This window comes from Carassius carassius, chromosome 20 (assembly GCF_963082965.1).
Source record: "Carassius carassius chromosome 20, fCarCar2.1, whole genome shotgun sequence".
Lineage (NCBI taxonomy): Eukaryota > Metazoa > Chordata > Actinopteri > Cypriniformes > Cyprinidae > Carassius > Carassius carassius.
The window spans coordinates 18251054-18266970 of record NC_081774.1 but is presented as its reverse complement, the minus strand read 5'-3'; the positions used below and the strand labels follow the sequence as shown (position 1 = coordinate 18266970).

Sequence of the window (15917 nt, the reverse complement as noted above, 5' to 3'; positions counted from 1 at the left end):
TGCACATATCTTTGATTGAAGGCCTGTTATGCTTATTTCAAATGGCAAACCACTTATCAGTGTTGGGAAGGTTACTTTGGAAATGTAATAGGTTACAGATTACAAGTTACCCTGTTTAAAATGTAATAGTAGTGTAACTTTTTCAATTACTTTATTAAAGTAATGTAACTAATTACTTTTGAGTACTTTTTGATTACTTTTGTAAATTTGTGAAAATTAAAGAATAATAAATAAAAGCATATACATCAACTTAAATACAGTTATCTAATAAGCATGTGACATATTCTGTGTACTAAACTCCTGAAACATTGGTGTTTTTTTAAACTGCTGTCTCTTTGTATATGATATGATGATAGTTTTCTCAAAATAAGTAAAATGCACATGAAGTGACACAGAGCAGTTCCAGAAATTATGTTTATGTGCTCGTGTACTCCTTTATTGAGGCAGCAGAGGTTGAAAACACTGCGAGCTTCAGTAGGCCTATGTGTAGTAAATGAAACCATGTCTTTGCCATTAATTTACAGAAGGGGCGGACTGGGAAAAAAAATTCAGACTGGAAAATTCAAACTCATACAAACAAATTCATGGACAAAACTATTTTTGGTAAGGACCTGAGATAAAAAAATGTTTAAATCTTTAATTTGGGGACATGCAAAATAATTAAAAGTTCTCTCCTGAACTGCACCTTCGCTTCCATTTTTCTCTTCAGTCTCTTTATTTTGCCCTGTTATCCATCTCTCTCATGACTTTAATACTCAAGATTGAACAAAACTATACTTTACAATACAATACTCTACAATACTACAATATCTTTATAGAAAAATCCTAATACTGTACACGAGTCATGTTTTTCCCTTACAAAAATTGACCATGCTTTTTTTTAGCTTATACAATAACCTTGTTTTTTGTTTTTTTGCAAATGGATTTGTATTTATTTTTAAATAACTCAATTTGTAAAATCATTTTAAATTTTTGGTTACCACAGTTAAACAATAGTAACTATTTTCTCTGGATTTATAGTAATATATTAAAACGTTAATTTTCGTAAGGGTTGTGTTGTTGTCTGTCCGTAGCTCCCCCTAAACCTATAAAAAAAATCTGATTGTTTTTCAGCTAAATTACTACTGTAACATTACTACAGATAATAATGATGTCCTTTATATAGTAGCCTATTTTGAGTGATGACTGATGAGCAACGTGCTGCTGCTTGATTAAATAAATAAAAAAACAAAGACAAAAAAGCATCTTTACAGATGAAACTGACCTGAAACCCTGAACAGGAGTTCTGCTTCTCTGCTCCAGCAGTCCACTCTATTCTCTCTCTCTCTCTCTCTCTCTCTCTCGCATTGATTACTCGGAGTCTGATCCAAACCGTTTGGCGGAGGCGCGGAGAGCGCGCGAGTCATGATTATCACTTCATGACTTATTAGAGATTTAGTTATCAAATGGCGGATTCGCAAATGATCGCTTTAGTACATTCGGCAGGCAATTATAAAATAATGATATTAAAATAGCGGGCAAAATCGGCTGCCAGGCCACAGGGAATTGTCCCGGTTCTCCCGGTGTCCAGTCCGCGCCTGATTTCCACAGACACGCAGAATGTGCAGGAGTCATATATTGCATTTTTGGGGCTTAATATTCACAGACACTAGTCCATGTCATGTTTTGATTCAAGTGTACTGACCTACTTTTGATTAAGTCATCCAAAATGTGGCATATTCCGTCCGCGTTAGGCATTCCGTTTTTATGACTGGATTCTACAAACTAGACTTGTGTTTCCGCATCCCGGAAATTATTAGGGCGGTATGTCTCAGAATAGTCAGTGCAATTTGGGAAAGAAATCAGTTAAATCTGTATGTGGATGTGTGTAAATATTCAAATGTAATCCACTTTGTAATCGTTCAAAAGTTCATAAGTAACTGTAATTTAATTACTCATTTTTTCTTAGTAACTAACTAATTACAGTTACAATAATTTTGTAATTAAATTACGTAACGCCGTTACAAGTAACTAGTTACTCCCCAACACTGCCACTTATACATATGCATATCGGTTTGTGACCTATACACTATTTTTCAAAAGTTTTGGAACAAAAAATCTTTTTATTCAGCAAGGAAGGACACATTTAATAGATCAAAAGTAAATTTACAAAAAGTAAAAACAATTAAAATGTAACAAAAGATTGCCATTTCAAATAAATGCTGTTCTTTTGAACTTTCTAATTATCAATGAATCCAAAAAATAATTATCAAGGTTTCCACAAAAATATTTTGACTTATTTCAAGAACATTATCAATATCTTTTTGAGCCATAGATATTTATCTTTTTTTTCTTTTTTACTTGAATATCAGTCAGATGACAGTTAGATGATATCTAATGTGTGTGTGTGTGTGTGTGTGTGTGTGTGTGAGAGAGAGAGAGAGAGAGAGAGAGAGAGAGAGAGACCCTGGACCACAAAACCAGTAAATTTTTCGAAATTGAGATTGATACACCATCTGAAAGCTGAATAAAGCTTCCCGTTGATGTATGGTTTAAGATATGGAGAATCTGGAATCTGAGGGTGCAAAAAAATCTAAATATTGAGAAAATCGCCTTTAAAATTGTCCAAATGAAGTTCTTAGCAAAGCATATAACTAATAAAAAATGAAGTTTTGAGATATTTACAGTAGGAAATTTACAAAATATCTTGACAGAACATAATCTTTACTTAATATCCTATTGATGTTTGGCATAAAAGAAAAATCCTTAATTTTGACCCATACAGTGTATTTTTGGCTATTGCTACAAATATACCACAACATCTTTAGACTGGTTTTGTGGTCCAGCATCACATATTAGATGTTTCTTTTGACTCCTTGCAATTTAAACCTCCCAACAGACTATGTGGCTAAAAATGACAGAAAACGGTCCTTGAGGAGTTCACACTAGTTTGCACAGCATCTGCTTTGGCTGTGCAGTGCTAATATTTGGGGTAATGTGTTAGATTTATCACTAAATGACTACATTTAGTAAAAGCCAAACTAGCTAGCATTTATAGTTGAAATACAGCTCATCAGCTGGACTAGTAAACACACACTGCTGATTTAAACCAAAAGATGAAGTTGTACAATTCAGCTTTAATAGTGAAGCAAAGAATATGCTGCAAAATAAATTAGATATAAAACATGACAAGCACTTATTTTGATTTGTACAACATAGCAACATACAACCATATGTTGCATAACTCTACAGAAAACAACACAGTAAGTTCCTTTAGTGTCTTGTACTTTAAACCTAACAAAGCAGATTGTCATTGCCAGGACATTGTTTCTATCTTTTTACTGAATATATTTGTCGAGAAGGCTAGGTTTCAGTTCAGAATCTAAGACCTTTGTTATACATTGGTAGAGACAAACACTGTTGAAACACATAGAGCAAAAGATATCTTAACATTGAGGCTGTTTCAGGAAGAAACAAGCAAACAAACAAACAGAAATTGAAGTTATTTATGTGCTATATTGAGTTAATGGTATATTATGTTGGCCATACACAGTTGTTCCGAATTTGAATAAATTCACAGAGCCGGGCATTTTGGGGATTTGCTCTGAGAATGGGATGTGTATGGTCTTTGGTTTACTACTGTATGTGTAAGTTCCAAATGCATGTGGTTCTAGACTCTGATATGGCAACTAGAATGCGACCCATAATGCTCAGGGCCTCGAATGGTATGAATGTTGGCTTAGTGCAAATTAATATTACTTTTCATGAAACATTCAGAATGTTTAGGAGAAAAATAATAATAGGTGATAATAGCAATATAATAATAATAATAATAATAAAATCATAATAACAATAATAATGTAGTTTGGCTGCAGCAGCTGGTCAAACAAATTTTTCTTCAAGTATTTCTCATAAGAAAAATGAAATCAACACAACTACTACTTTTAAGATGTACTAAAAATTACTCATTTTTGTCTGTGAGAAAAGGGATGACAATAAACAACATTAAACATAAGCTAAAAGACAAATAATAATAATAATAATAATAAAAAACATCCAGTAATAATACTTGACTTGCATAGAGTTGCATGTATTTTTTCTTCTTCTCAGAATATATAATTCCACACTTCAAAATAAGTCTCTTTATTGCAGTGCAGAGAATCATTGCTGACACTTTGACCCATGCACCCGTTCCCTCTCAGTCTCAATCTCCCTTCTTTAAAAAAAATATATTAGGTTTTATTCTCCTCCATCATTTTTATATGAAAGTGCCACGAAGACCGCTCCAATAATCAGTCCTATTGGAATGATCTAGAAACGAATAGGTTGCCCGAGTTTGCAGTTCAAAGGTTTGTGTGCCAGTCCTCTGATATGTGCTTTGTACCAACATTAAAGTGTTTGTTAGAAGTTCATGGTCTTATGAGCAGCCACACTCCTCCACTATCATGTTCTGGATGTCTTTCTTAATGATCTTCTGCTCCTCGTTGTAGTAGAGCATGGACATGGCCCGTAGGCGGGTGGGTACGCAGCACGACTTGATGTTGTTAAAAGGGCTGTACCCGCGCATCCGATAGTGATTGATGACGGTGGAATGGAAGGAGAGGGCAGAGCCTGTGATGCTGGCCACATGGCTGGGGCAGTCGCCCTCGCAGTAGTTAGCATGATACCCAGATGGAGCGATGATCCAGTCGCTCCACCCGATGTCCTTAAAGTTGACGTAGAACTGCCGTTTACAGCAGACACGGATTTTGCCATCGCATTCCAGGCCGCGCTTGCTGCGCCGGTGCGGGTGCTCCTCGGCTGGCTTGAGCACGACCATGAGGAAGGGTCGGTGAGATTGTTCTCTCTCTTTACCCTTGTTGCCTTCTGCGGGAACCAGGATGGGCACGGCACCAGCTTCGGTACACATGGGACAGGAGACGCGGAGACTAAGCACACTGCTGTCCCCGTCCAGCAAGGTCTGCACCGTACGGGACACCGGTAGTGTGTGCCAGCCACTGCGCCGCGTGTCCACGGTCTTCTCGGACACCACCTCTTCTTGGGGTCCGTCCGCAGAGCCTGGATCAGCTTTGCCATGCTGCAGGAGCTGCACAGACACCTTCCCCTTTCCTCGGCTGCCCTTGGCCACTTTAAGAAACAGCCACACGTTGGCCTGCTCCACCACGGACAGAGTGTTGCCCTCCATAGAAATGTCAAATTTCATGATGTCAGGGGCATCTCCTGTGGATGAAACAAATGAGGCAATTGGTTAGCTTTATGTTTGGGATTGCATCGTTGAGTTTTGAATGACACGGCACATTTGAACTTTGTAACAGTTTAAAAACGAATAAAAAAGTAAAATAGAAGGAAGAAACATTTTCTGTGCCTATTTTGAAGGAAAATCCTAGAAAATTTTAATTGTGAGTACTCCACAAAAAAAGAAAAACTTAAAATACAAAAATAAATGGAAAAATAGTAAAAACAAATAAATAAATAAAAGTTAAATCTTCACCCAACATGGCATAATTTATTTGTTTGCTTGTTTTTTTTTTTTTTGTTACGATTTATGATACATGATTTATGAAACTTGAAACCTTTGAAGCGTACCTGCAGTAAACATGAAAATGAATACCAATGACAATAAACTGTGATGAGAAATGTGTTGTTTAAAATTTTAAAGGATACAAATCAGGAAATGAACTCAGCTCCATAAATGAAATGGAAAAACTAAAACAAAATAAACAACAAAACAGGAAAAGAGTGAAAATAAAATGGAAAAAATATAACAAATATAAATTCTGGTACTGCCCTCTTACAGAAAGTATGATAAGTTTAACCAAAATAACTACTTAACAAAAATCAACTGATGGGAATGTGTAGAATTTTGTGAATGGTGGCTGTTCCAATTCTATGGAAATCTGCCAGTTTTTCAGTGGTGATCTTCATGCAGAGATTCTGTGTGGCTCAGTTTATTAATGGCAAACTCTCTCTGTTGGAGCCACCAGCTCAACATGATCAGAACACACATAACGCCTGCTACACTAAACTGTTTCTCTTCTTCTGTAAAAGAAGATATGTTATTTTTTGCGGTCAATCTCCACCATCTGCAGTCCTTCGTCAACACGTAGCCTCAGTCCATAAAAACATTTCCTGCTTCTAAAATCCTGGCACTCCATTTGTGTACATAAAGCATGTATGTTATGACAAGGGCCTTCCCTATAACTTGCACATGACTGTCTGCTATAAGCCAGCTCAGCATCAGTAACCATTGCTGATTTACAGACCCAACATACTGACTCTCTTGAATGATCTCTGCCAACCCCTCCTCAACAGGACAGCTATTAATTCAACTATTTAGTCAACATGTCTACATTAAAAAAATGCTGTGTTATCGGATATAAAGGACAGTCCAGCATCTGTGAAAATACTTTTTTATGCTTGTCAATGTGGCACTGAGATATCTATCTAGACAAATACAGTTGCAGGTTTACTTTACTCAGTCATCTCATATGACACTGTATATAATAGTGATCTATGAAACTAAAGAAGGGTCAATACAGTAATACAATACAGTGGACTAGACCATTTTAATTGTTTGTCAATGTAAACATGTGCCAGACTGAAATTTTTAACCATTGTGATGTCTTGGTTTTTTTTTTTCAGCGTGTCGTGCCATGAGCACTGTGTTTTTTAAGATGTCACCGCATTCTTTCTAGCCGCTTTTGAACACGAGCAACCGTTTATTAATTTGGGCCTCGATTGTCAGGCTATTCTGAAAATCTGCCTCGATGAGTAACTTTACTGGATGGTCTGTTCTCTTCATTGAATCTCACATTGTCAGAAAACTCCCACGAAACACTGAATGGACTTAACACATAACAGGAAGAACTATTTTTAAAGCTTAAGTGTGTAGTTTGGATGCTAAAATACTTAGTCTTATTCCAGCTTAATATGCAGATACATACATAGCCGTTGATTCACCCCAAAACTGTCAACTCAAACAATGCCATGAGTTTGTGGCACCATTCATTTTTATAGAAATTCGGTTTGGTGGAATTACACACCACTTTTAAAGAAAATATTCCCTTACTCTGTGGATTAAGCTGTCAATCAGTGAACAATGCAGTGCCACCACACTAATGTGAATCTGTCTGAAGTTTCTGTTATGCTCTTATATAAAAGTTTAATTTATCAGATTAATTTATCTTTTTAATTCTGCTTTGAGAGTTGTTAATGGTAGAGGCTGGAAATTCTGCCAAGAAATGAAAAATCAAGAATATAGCATGTGAATGGGAATGAACAATGTTTTTCCGTAAACGTATTGTAGAAATGCTGCAGATGTTTTCAGAGAAAGAAAGAGCACAGCACTGGTTTCTATTTGCAGATGAATATGTCTCTCTATCTTTGTGCCACTATCAAGCCTGATCTCTTATCAGAACACCTCTTAACTCGAACAAGAGCTGCAGTGAGTGATCAAGTAAAAAGACTCGGCCTTTCTTTCCATATTAAAAGGCAACTGCTCTTTTGCCATTGTCATTTAGTTCCTGAGTAAGTCTTACTATAGTTGTTTTGTCTGTCTTTAGGTTTAAACACATGCCACGTGTCTCTGAGGTCTGGGTGAGGTGGACACTTCAGAAGCTCGTTGTACTACAGTTTGGGGTCGAAGGTCACCGGGGCCCACTGTCACGTAACGCACTGAATCATTCCTCTTATTCGTATGCTCTTATCATACTTTATCTGTTTTATATGTTGAAATTTTGCTACAGTTGTGTCTTGCGACTGCACACTGTCAATATCAAGGACAAGATTGTTTTGCATGAAATAATCTGCTTTATGCACAATTAGCATGACTAGTTGAGCATGTAGAATATCAGAGATCAAAGGATTGTTTACTTGGTGTTACATTCGTGCAGTGGGTCGTTTAAAAATGAAACACTGCCAAGAGATACGAGATAACCCAGTAAACACTTTCTGATGACATCAGGACTGAAAAAAGTATTTCTCAACCTTTTTTGGCTTACCAACAAACTAAATGTTTGAACTTTATTTAATCAAATTCAGCAGACACCGTGGGAGAAAGACAGACACAAACAGCGGGAGCATCCCAACAAACCAAAGCAGTTAAAAATATAGAAACAGATTTAGTTTAATATTGATGTGAAGAGGTTTGATAGGATGAAAAAAGAAAAGCTAAAACGGTAGAAAAAAACATATAATTGCACATATTTGATTTATATTATTTTTTATTTTCTTAAAAATAATGCAATTTAATTGTTTTTATCACTGGCAGCCCCTCTTTGACCCTTAGAACCAACTTGTTTAAAATAAGTATAAAATAACAATATATAGTTAAAATAATTTAAAAGTTTAGTGTCAATTTTAATGTTTCTGAAAGAAGTATCGTGTGTGCTCACCGCAATTATTTGTTCAAATATACAGTAAAAGCTTATATATTTTTATTTTATTTTGAAATATAATTTATTCCTGTGATAATAAAATTCTTTTTTAACATTATAATGTATTTACTGTCACTTTTGATCAATTTAATGCATCCTTACTGAATAAAATATTTAATAATTATGGAAATGACCTAAAACTTTTGAACAATAGTGTACCACTGGTTGGAAATCACCGAACTAAAGGTATTCAAAATTGATGTCAGATCATTGAATTACTTTATAAATAGACCAAAAGTCAATTGCTTTTGTGTTAGATAAAAAAACAGTATCCACCCAAAACTTTCTTTGACAAGAAGCCTCACTGTAGTCAGATGTATTGTTGTACCAGGATGTAAAAGTGATATTACAGTCCCCAATCACTTGATGACCACAACACAAAACAAATTCATATCAAGTGCTATCTTGCATTTACCTATAATACTGTCTTGCACGGCTTTGTCTCGTACAATACACAAAGCTATCACCTATCTGTCTCCTAATAATGAAGCCTCAGGTATGAATTCTCAGGAGACAGGGTTGACACAAGGGTCAGAGCAAAAAAATAAATAGTTAATAACATCCCTCAGAGTAATCCTCAAATAACTTTAAGACCTGCTATAATGCATCGGTCAACTTCTAAGCAGTTTCAGGAAGCGGCTCAGAGAGGCACCGCGCCAAGCTATCCACACTAGATCAGCAAAACTGCCTGAGATTCAGATACAGTTTCTCCAGTGTGTCAGTCCCACTCTCATCTCAGTTCTTCAGACAGTTTCGAGACCTTTGTGAGTGGATCACAACAGATCCTTCCCAGAAAACCAAAACTGGCACTGGAATGTCAGTAAATGGATAGTGCACTCAAAAATCAAATGGTTTCAAACCTGTTTGACCTTCTTTTTTCTGCTAACCCCAAAAGAAGATATAAAAAATAAAGGTTTGCTTATATAATGAAAGTCAATGGGGTCCTATGTTGCTAGAGCACCATATGTTCTTCAAAATATCTAATTTTGCGGTTCCACGGGGAAAAAAATGGAATGACTTGAGGGTAAATTACTGAATTTTCATTTTTGGGTGAACTATCCCTTTCATAAACTATCCCTTAGATGAATGATTTTGTACATTTCAAACAAACTTGATCTTTCTATTTCACTAAGATACTTTCAAAGAAACCTCCACCATTCCATACACCAACAGAGCATCCTAGAGTAATTACTGGGCCCCATATTTTGATGAATGGAGCAATTATGGCCAGCTAACAGCCCTGTGGGTTTTGAATGGGATCGAACCACCCCATCCCTCTCCCCTCCATTCCCTGGAGCATCATTAACACCCCTGCAATCTCATAAAGGCTTTGAGGGGCCTTTTTAATCTTAGGTTCATTCAAAAGGTCTATTTATAGCATCAAGGCATAATGCACATTTATGTAAGCATACAGGCACAATAGAAGATGGCGTCAAACTTTTGCTGGCTCCTCCTTGTGCTCAATGATGATAGCTGCAATTAATGAGCTGTGGAAATTGTCTCTTTAAGACTGTGCGGGACTGTTGGTGGTCAATCTGTGTATAAGAATCAGATGTGACTGCCAATGGCCAGTGCTGGTCTAAAGATAGGTCAGCCTTGATATCTTTAGAAACACTGCTGTATTGTTTTTGGGGGAAAAGAAATGAAATGCCATGAGATTGGACCGCTTCAACCATCCGCTTCCGCACCCCATTCAGGCAAATGTTGTTAGCTTCTTTTTTACAGCAGTGTCATGCTGATTTGTGGATCAGTGACATTGTTATAAATAAGTCATGAGGAACCAATTAAAAATGGAATGTACTTGTGGATCTTCCCATCCCAGACTTAGGCCTAGTTTATTGAACCGACTGGGAAGTAGTGTTTGTTAAAGGCGGTACCAAAAGCATTTTCAAATAAGAAAGAGCATTGTTTGTCATTTTCAGCTTTTTTTCCTGAATCATCGTAAAAAATAGATGGCTGTCTACTGGCATAAGCGACATGGCACGCAAAGCATGTCATCGGGTTAGCAGATACACAGTCAAAAACATCAACATTAGAGTTAATATGAACTTTATGACATATAAAATGAGAGATACTTTGTAAAAACAAGAATTGGTCTCTCTAAAGGACTGTCACCCAAAATAAAAATTATGGCCTCCTATTGTTCCAAACCTGCATGACTTACTTTCTTCTAAAAAAAGAACATTTTGGGCCCAAAAATATTGGACCCCATTGACATTCTTTAAAATATATTCTTTGGGGCTTTACAGAAAACAGAAAGTCATTGAGGTTTGGAACAATGTATGGGTGAGCAAATGATGACGGAATTTACATATTTAGGTAAACTATACTTTCAAGTAGATTTTAAGTGAATACTCAACATATTTTGAATGCATACCATGATAAAGTGTTCATTTGATATTAAATCACTGTCTCTACAGTTTCCTGTTGCTTGGCATGACTGAAGATGTCTAAGTGGCTCCATTCAAAAGCCACTTATACGGGAATCATTTCCTCATTTCATATCAGTAGCATGGCGCCTTTATTTCCTGCAGCAGTGCACAGTCAGAGTGTTAATACTCCACAGCTGCAGCGCATGTGTTCCCCTTAAGATGACTCTCCCTCCCTCAGACCTCCGCTAACACCTACCTGAGTGCTTTTTAAAAGCACTCCTCCGAAACAGTAGTCTGAGTGGAGCCATTTGAGGTGACATCCACTGTACATCAAATATACTGCAAGCGTTTGCGGTGTACATCTTAAGAAGGAACAACGAAACGGACAGTCTTGCGCATAACGGGGCGAATTATTTGACAACTTGAGCAATTCAACAATTCAATTCAATTAAAAACCGATAAAGTACTCTTTATCCATTTGAAGTCCAACTTTAAAATATCATTAATTAAAGCATTATTAAACATTATATAATGCTTCAGATCAGTTCAGTTATATTGAATATTTGGGTAATAATTTACAGTAAAGTTCAGTTAATGAATTAGACATTAGGCATTATAATGAAGCAGTTTACAGCATTTTGATTAAAGGTCATTTATAAATAAACAATTTTTCTTTGTTAATTCATTTTTTGTAATACATGAGCAATTGTTAATGTATACAATTTCAATAGGTAAACAGATATTAGTATCTGTAGAAATTACTATTAACTAAGATAAATAAATGCTATAAAATGTATGTTCTTTGTTAATTCATTATAACACAAAGTGCATTTTCTAATGTTAATGAATCAAACATTACTAAAAAAAACTACTAGTATATCTTAAAATACATTAAAAATTATATATATTATACATTACAACTAATATATATTCTATATTAAGTAGTAATACTTGTGAATATATTACTAAAATTCACACCAAGGTTTTAAGTCAAAAACATTCATTGCACTTGAGTGTTTCTCCACCGTCTCCCTCAACAGGTGAGAGTTCATCACTTAGGAGCACAAACAAGCTATTAATGTCATCACATTTCCTCACGAGGCACTAAAACATCCCTCACCTGGCTCAGCGAAGGTGATGATCTCGAAGGGCTGCTCCTCAGGTTGCTCTCGGTGTTCCCCCAGCCCCCCTCCATCTTCCTCCATCTCCACTGTGCCGTCCTCCCCCACCCGTCCCACGTGCAGCTTGCGGATGGCGTTGAGCAGGGCGGCTCGGGGCACCGGGTGTGTGACGTTGGGCCGGGTGTTCAGATGCAGCATGTTGAGGATGTGCCTCTTGACCGCCTCCACCATGTCGGTCTGCTCCTCTGAGTCCTTCTGCCTTTGGGCTAGAGCGCAGGATGGGCAGGGGGTCACGGGATCATCCGGCCGCCCCGTCCCTTGAGAGCCACTCTCGGCTGGCGTGGGTGAGCAGCCCCCTGACAAACAGCCGGAGAGCAGCAGTACCCCGGTCACGAGCGTGAGTGAGGACATCCTGAGTGACAGCAGACTCACACCTCGGTCCTGTTCTGCTCCGCTGCCAAGATCACAGTCGCCGCGCTGGCTTGCTTGTCAAATCGATGCGGAAAGCGGGAGCCAGTCCAAAATAATCCTTATCTGAGCGGAGCGGTCATGGTGATAAAAGTTGAAGAGGGTTGAACGAAGCGCCGTCGGTGAGCTCCTCCTGCAGGTCGATGAGCTGCGGGTCGCTCTGAAGAAACCTGACGGTGCACGGCTGCCCGTGCCGGAGTTGAATGGTTGAGTGGAAAGTGGGCAGGGTTAGACAGTTCTCTGACTCTTTCTTTAGCACTCTCCCTCTCTGGCTTCTCACTGTTTGTCCCCTCTCTCTTTTTCTCTCTGTAATTATACCTTCCTCCTCTTCATCCCTCCCTCTCACTTTATTGCAATCTTTCTCACTACTGACTCACTGACTTTTTCATCTCCCTCCCTCTCTCTCTCTCTCGCTCTCTTCAGTGACTCCTCCAGTAACGTGTAGCATTATTTTCCTCGTGACAATCTAAGTTGCTCTTACGCACTCTCCCTCTCTTCTTTTTTCCACCGATCATTCATCTCTCCAGCCATCAATCCGTCAGCACCTGTTGTGCAGGCTGGCTAACTGTGTGGTGGAATAATCTCCTGGGGAGGGAAAAGTCAAGAGGTCAGCATGATTATCATGGCTATCTGTGTGCATAACACACGTGTAAACACAACAGGTCACTCATTCATGCTCAGTTAGGCACACACACAGCGTACAGACATGATTTTTGTAGAAAAAGGCATGGGTGGGAAGTGAGGCACTTCCTTTAGATAGAATGAGCATTAAAAAAAAAAAGACAAAACTGTTATTTAATATTCATACATTCAGTCAGGACAGACATTTATTAAAGGGATTCATCTGTTTAAATGTGTCTTCCCTAAAAATACATTTTGAGCATTTTAAATGAACCTAATCACCTGTTATTATATATCATTTTTTTGCATTTCATGTCTGTATCTGTAACATTTGCATCATAGTGATGCATGGCAGTGACATCACTCGACTCCCTCTTGTGGTTATAATATGTAGATTCTCATCATTTAAAATGATTTCAAGCAATTATCCCACGAACAGCAAATAGACCAATTAAGAGAAATAAACCCCCCTGAAGGTGATTCAGCTGAACGCAGGAATGTTCATGACTGCAGAACAGACACACCGCAGCGTTTCTCCAGATGTTTGTGGAGTTCAGACCTTGTGCCTCTAGAGACCAATGAAGGCTGTACAGCCACGATGCATTTATGTCAGACAGATGCATGCCGGTCCATACATGTGTCTGTGTGAGCTGGAGCACATCTCACCTTTCATTCCTTGGCTCCTGTGAACTAGAATTACTCACAGGCTAACTCTTTCCCTCCTGAACTTCAGTTTTAAAAACATTTGATCATGATGGCTGTAGGTGAGTCAAGGCTGAGCAATTTTAAAATTTTACCACCAAGATTGCATGTATTTGATCAGGAATACAGAAAAACAGGGTCCCACTTTATATTAGGTGGTCTTAACTATTTTGTACATACATTTAAATTAATAGTTTGATATAGTGCTTATTGTGTACATACACATTTTAACATTTGCATTGCTAAGGACTTCATTTGGACAACTTTAAAGGTGATTTTCTCAATATTTCTTTGTGAATAACAAAGGGGGGAAAATCCTACCAACTTTTAAACTTTTGAATGTTAAGTCTATTTTTAAACTAAGAACTAAAATATATTTTTCTCATCTTTAAACCTACATGTTGTGAATAATCAGATAAAATATATTGATTTAAACGGTATTGTGTAAAAAAAAAATATATATATATATACAGTACAGACCAAAAGTTAGTATTACTATTTTTAATGTTTTTGAAAGAAGTTTCTTTTGTTCATCAAGGCTGCATTTATTTGATCAAAAATACAGAAAAACAGTAATATTGTGAAATATTATTACAACTTAAAATAATAGTTTTCTATTTGAATATACTTTAAAAAAAAATAATTTATTCCTGTGATGCAAAGCTGAATTTTCAGCATCATTACTCCAGCCTTCAGTGTCACATGTAACATCAGTCTATCACATGATCATTTAGAAATCATTCTAATATTCTGATTTATTATGAGTGTTGGAAACAGTTCTGCTGTCTAATATATTTGATGAATAAAAGGTTAAAAAGATCTGCATTTATTCAAAATAAAAAAAAAATTCAAATAATATATATTCTAATAATATATTTTCTTTACTATCACTTTTTATCAATTTAACACATCCTTGTTGAAAAAAAGTATTGATTTTATTTGAAAAAGAAAAAAAAAATACTGCCCCCAAATTACTGACCAGTAGTGTATATTGTTATTACAAAATATTTATATTTTAAAAACATAGCTTTTTTTTTTTTTTTTTTTTTTTTTTTTTTATTCATCAAAGTATCTTAAAAAAAGTATCATGTTCTGAAAAAATATTAAGCAGCAGAACTGTTTCCAACTTTGATAATGAATCATCATATTAGAATGATTTCTAAAGGATCATGTGATAATGATCCTAAAAATTCAGCTTTGCATCACAGAAATAAATGATAATTTAAAGTATAATAAGTTTAAAAACAATTATTTTAAATTGTAATAATATATCACAATATTAAATTTTTTCTGTATTTTTGATCAAATAAATGCAGGCTTGATGAGCAGAAGAAACTTCTTTCAAAAACATAAAAAATAGTAATGTTTCCAAACTTTTGGTCTGTACTGTATATAAATATATATATATATATATATATATATATATATATATATATATATATGTATATATATATAGCTTAAAGGAATAGTTCACCTAAAAAAAGTCAGCATTCACTCACCCTCAAGTTGTTCCAAACCTTTGACTTTTTTTCTTCTTCTGTGGAACATATTTTGAAAATATTTTTTTCCATACAGTGAAAGTCAGTGGGGTCCAGATTGTCAATTTTGGATTGTATGTTCCTGTTTACTGGTGCTAATGATTTTTATATATATATATATATATATATATATATATATATATATATATATATATATATATATATATATATATATATATATATATAATTTTTTTTTATTTATTTATTTTTTTTATTGAAATTATTTTGTATAATTAATTGCAAAAGCATAACAACTTCCAAAGTTTCTTGCTGATGTGCTTGTGGGATCATCATATAGGCAACCCTTCATCCGCCCACTGGCATCGCTGCATCTATTCCTGGACTTGTTAACACTTAGAATAAAAGAACACAACACTCCAGTGGATCATTCTCAACTCTTAAACACTTATTCTTAGCATTGCCACATGTTCGCCTGGGCAGCGTGTGGTGAGTTTGCTATTTCTGAAAGGTGCCCATAAGGTGGTGTCATCACACATCCTACTGCCTGCCACGCCTCCTCTCTCTATAGATGACACACTGAGGGACTCTGGGAATGAGTAAGACAGGCTTCATCATCTGTGCATTCTCATGTGTTTTTAATTGACTTTTTTTCTTGAGAAAATTCTACTGTCTTGAGACATCATTTTATAAATCTCATTCGCTCAATTACTTTAATCAAAC

The 15917-nt window shown here is 36.2% G+C and overlaps 1 protein-coding gene across 1 annotated transcript; it reads right to left on the bottom strand.

The window, feature by feature from the left end:
- Positions 1-3096: 3096 nt before the first annotated feature.
- On the bottom strand, positions 3097-12957 carry LOC132096570 (inhibin beta A chain-like). Its single transcript, XM_059502010.1, is given in 4 exon segments — positions 3097-5199; positions 11907-12225; positions 12227-12297; positions 12300-12957. Coding segments are annotated over 4 exon segments (1212 nt in total). The 5' UTR covers positions 12319-12957; the 3' UTR covers positions 3097-4396.
- Positions 12958-15917: the final 2960 nt, after the last annotated feature.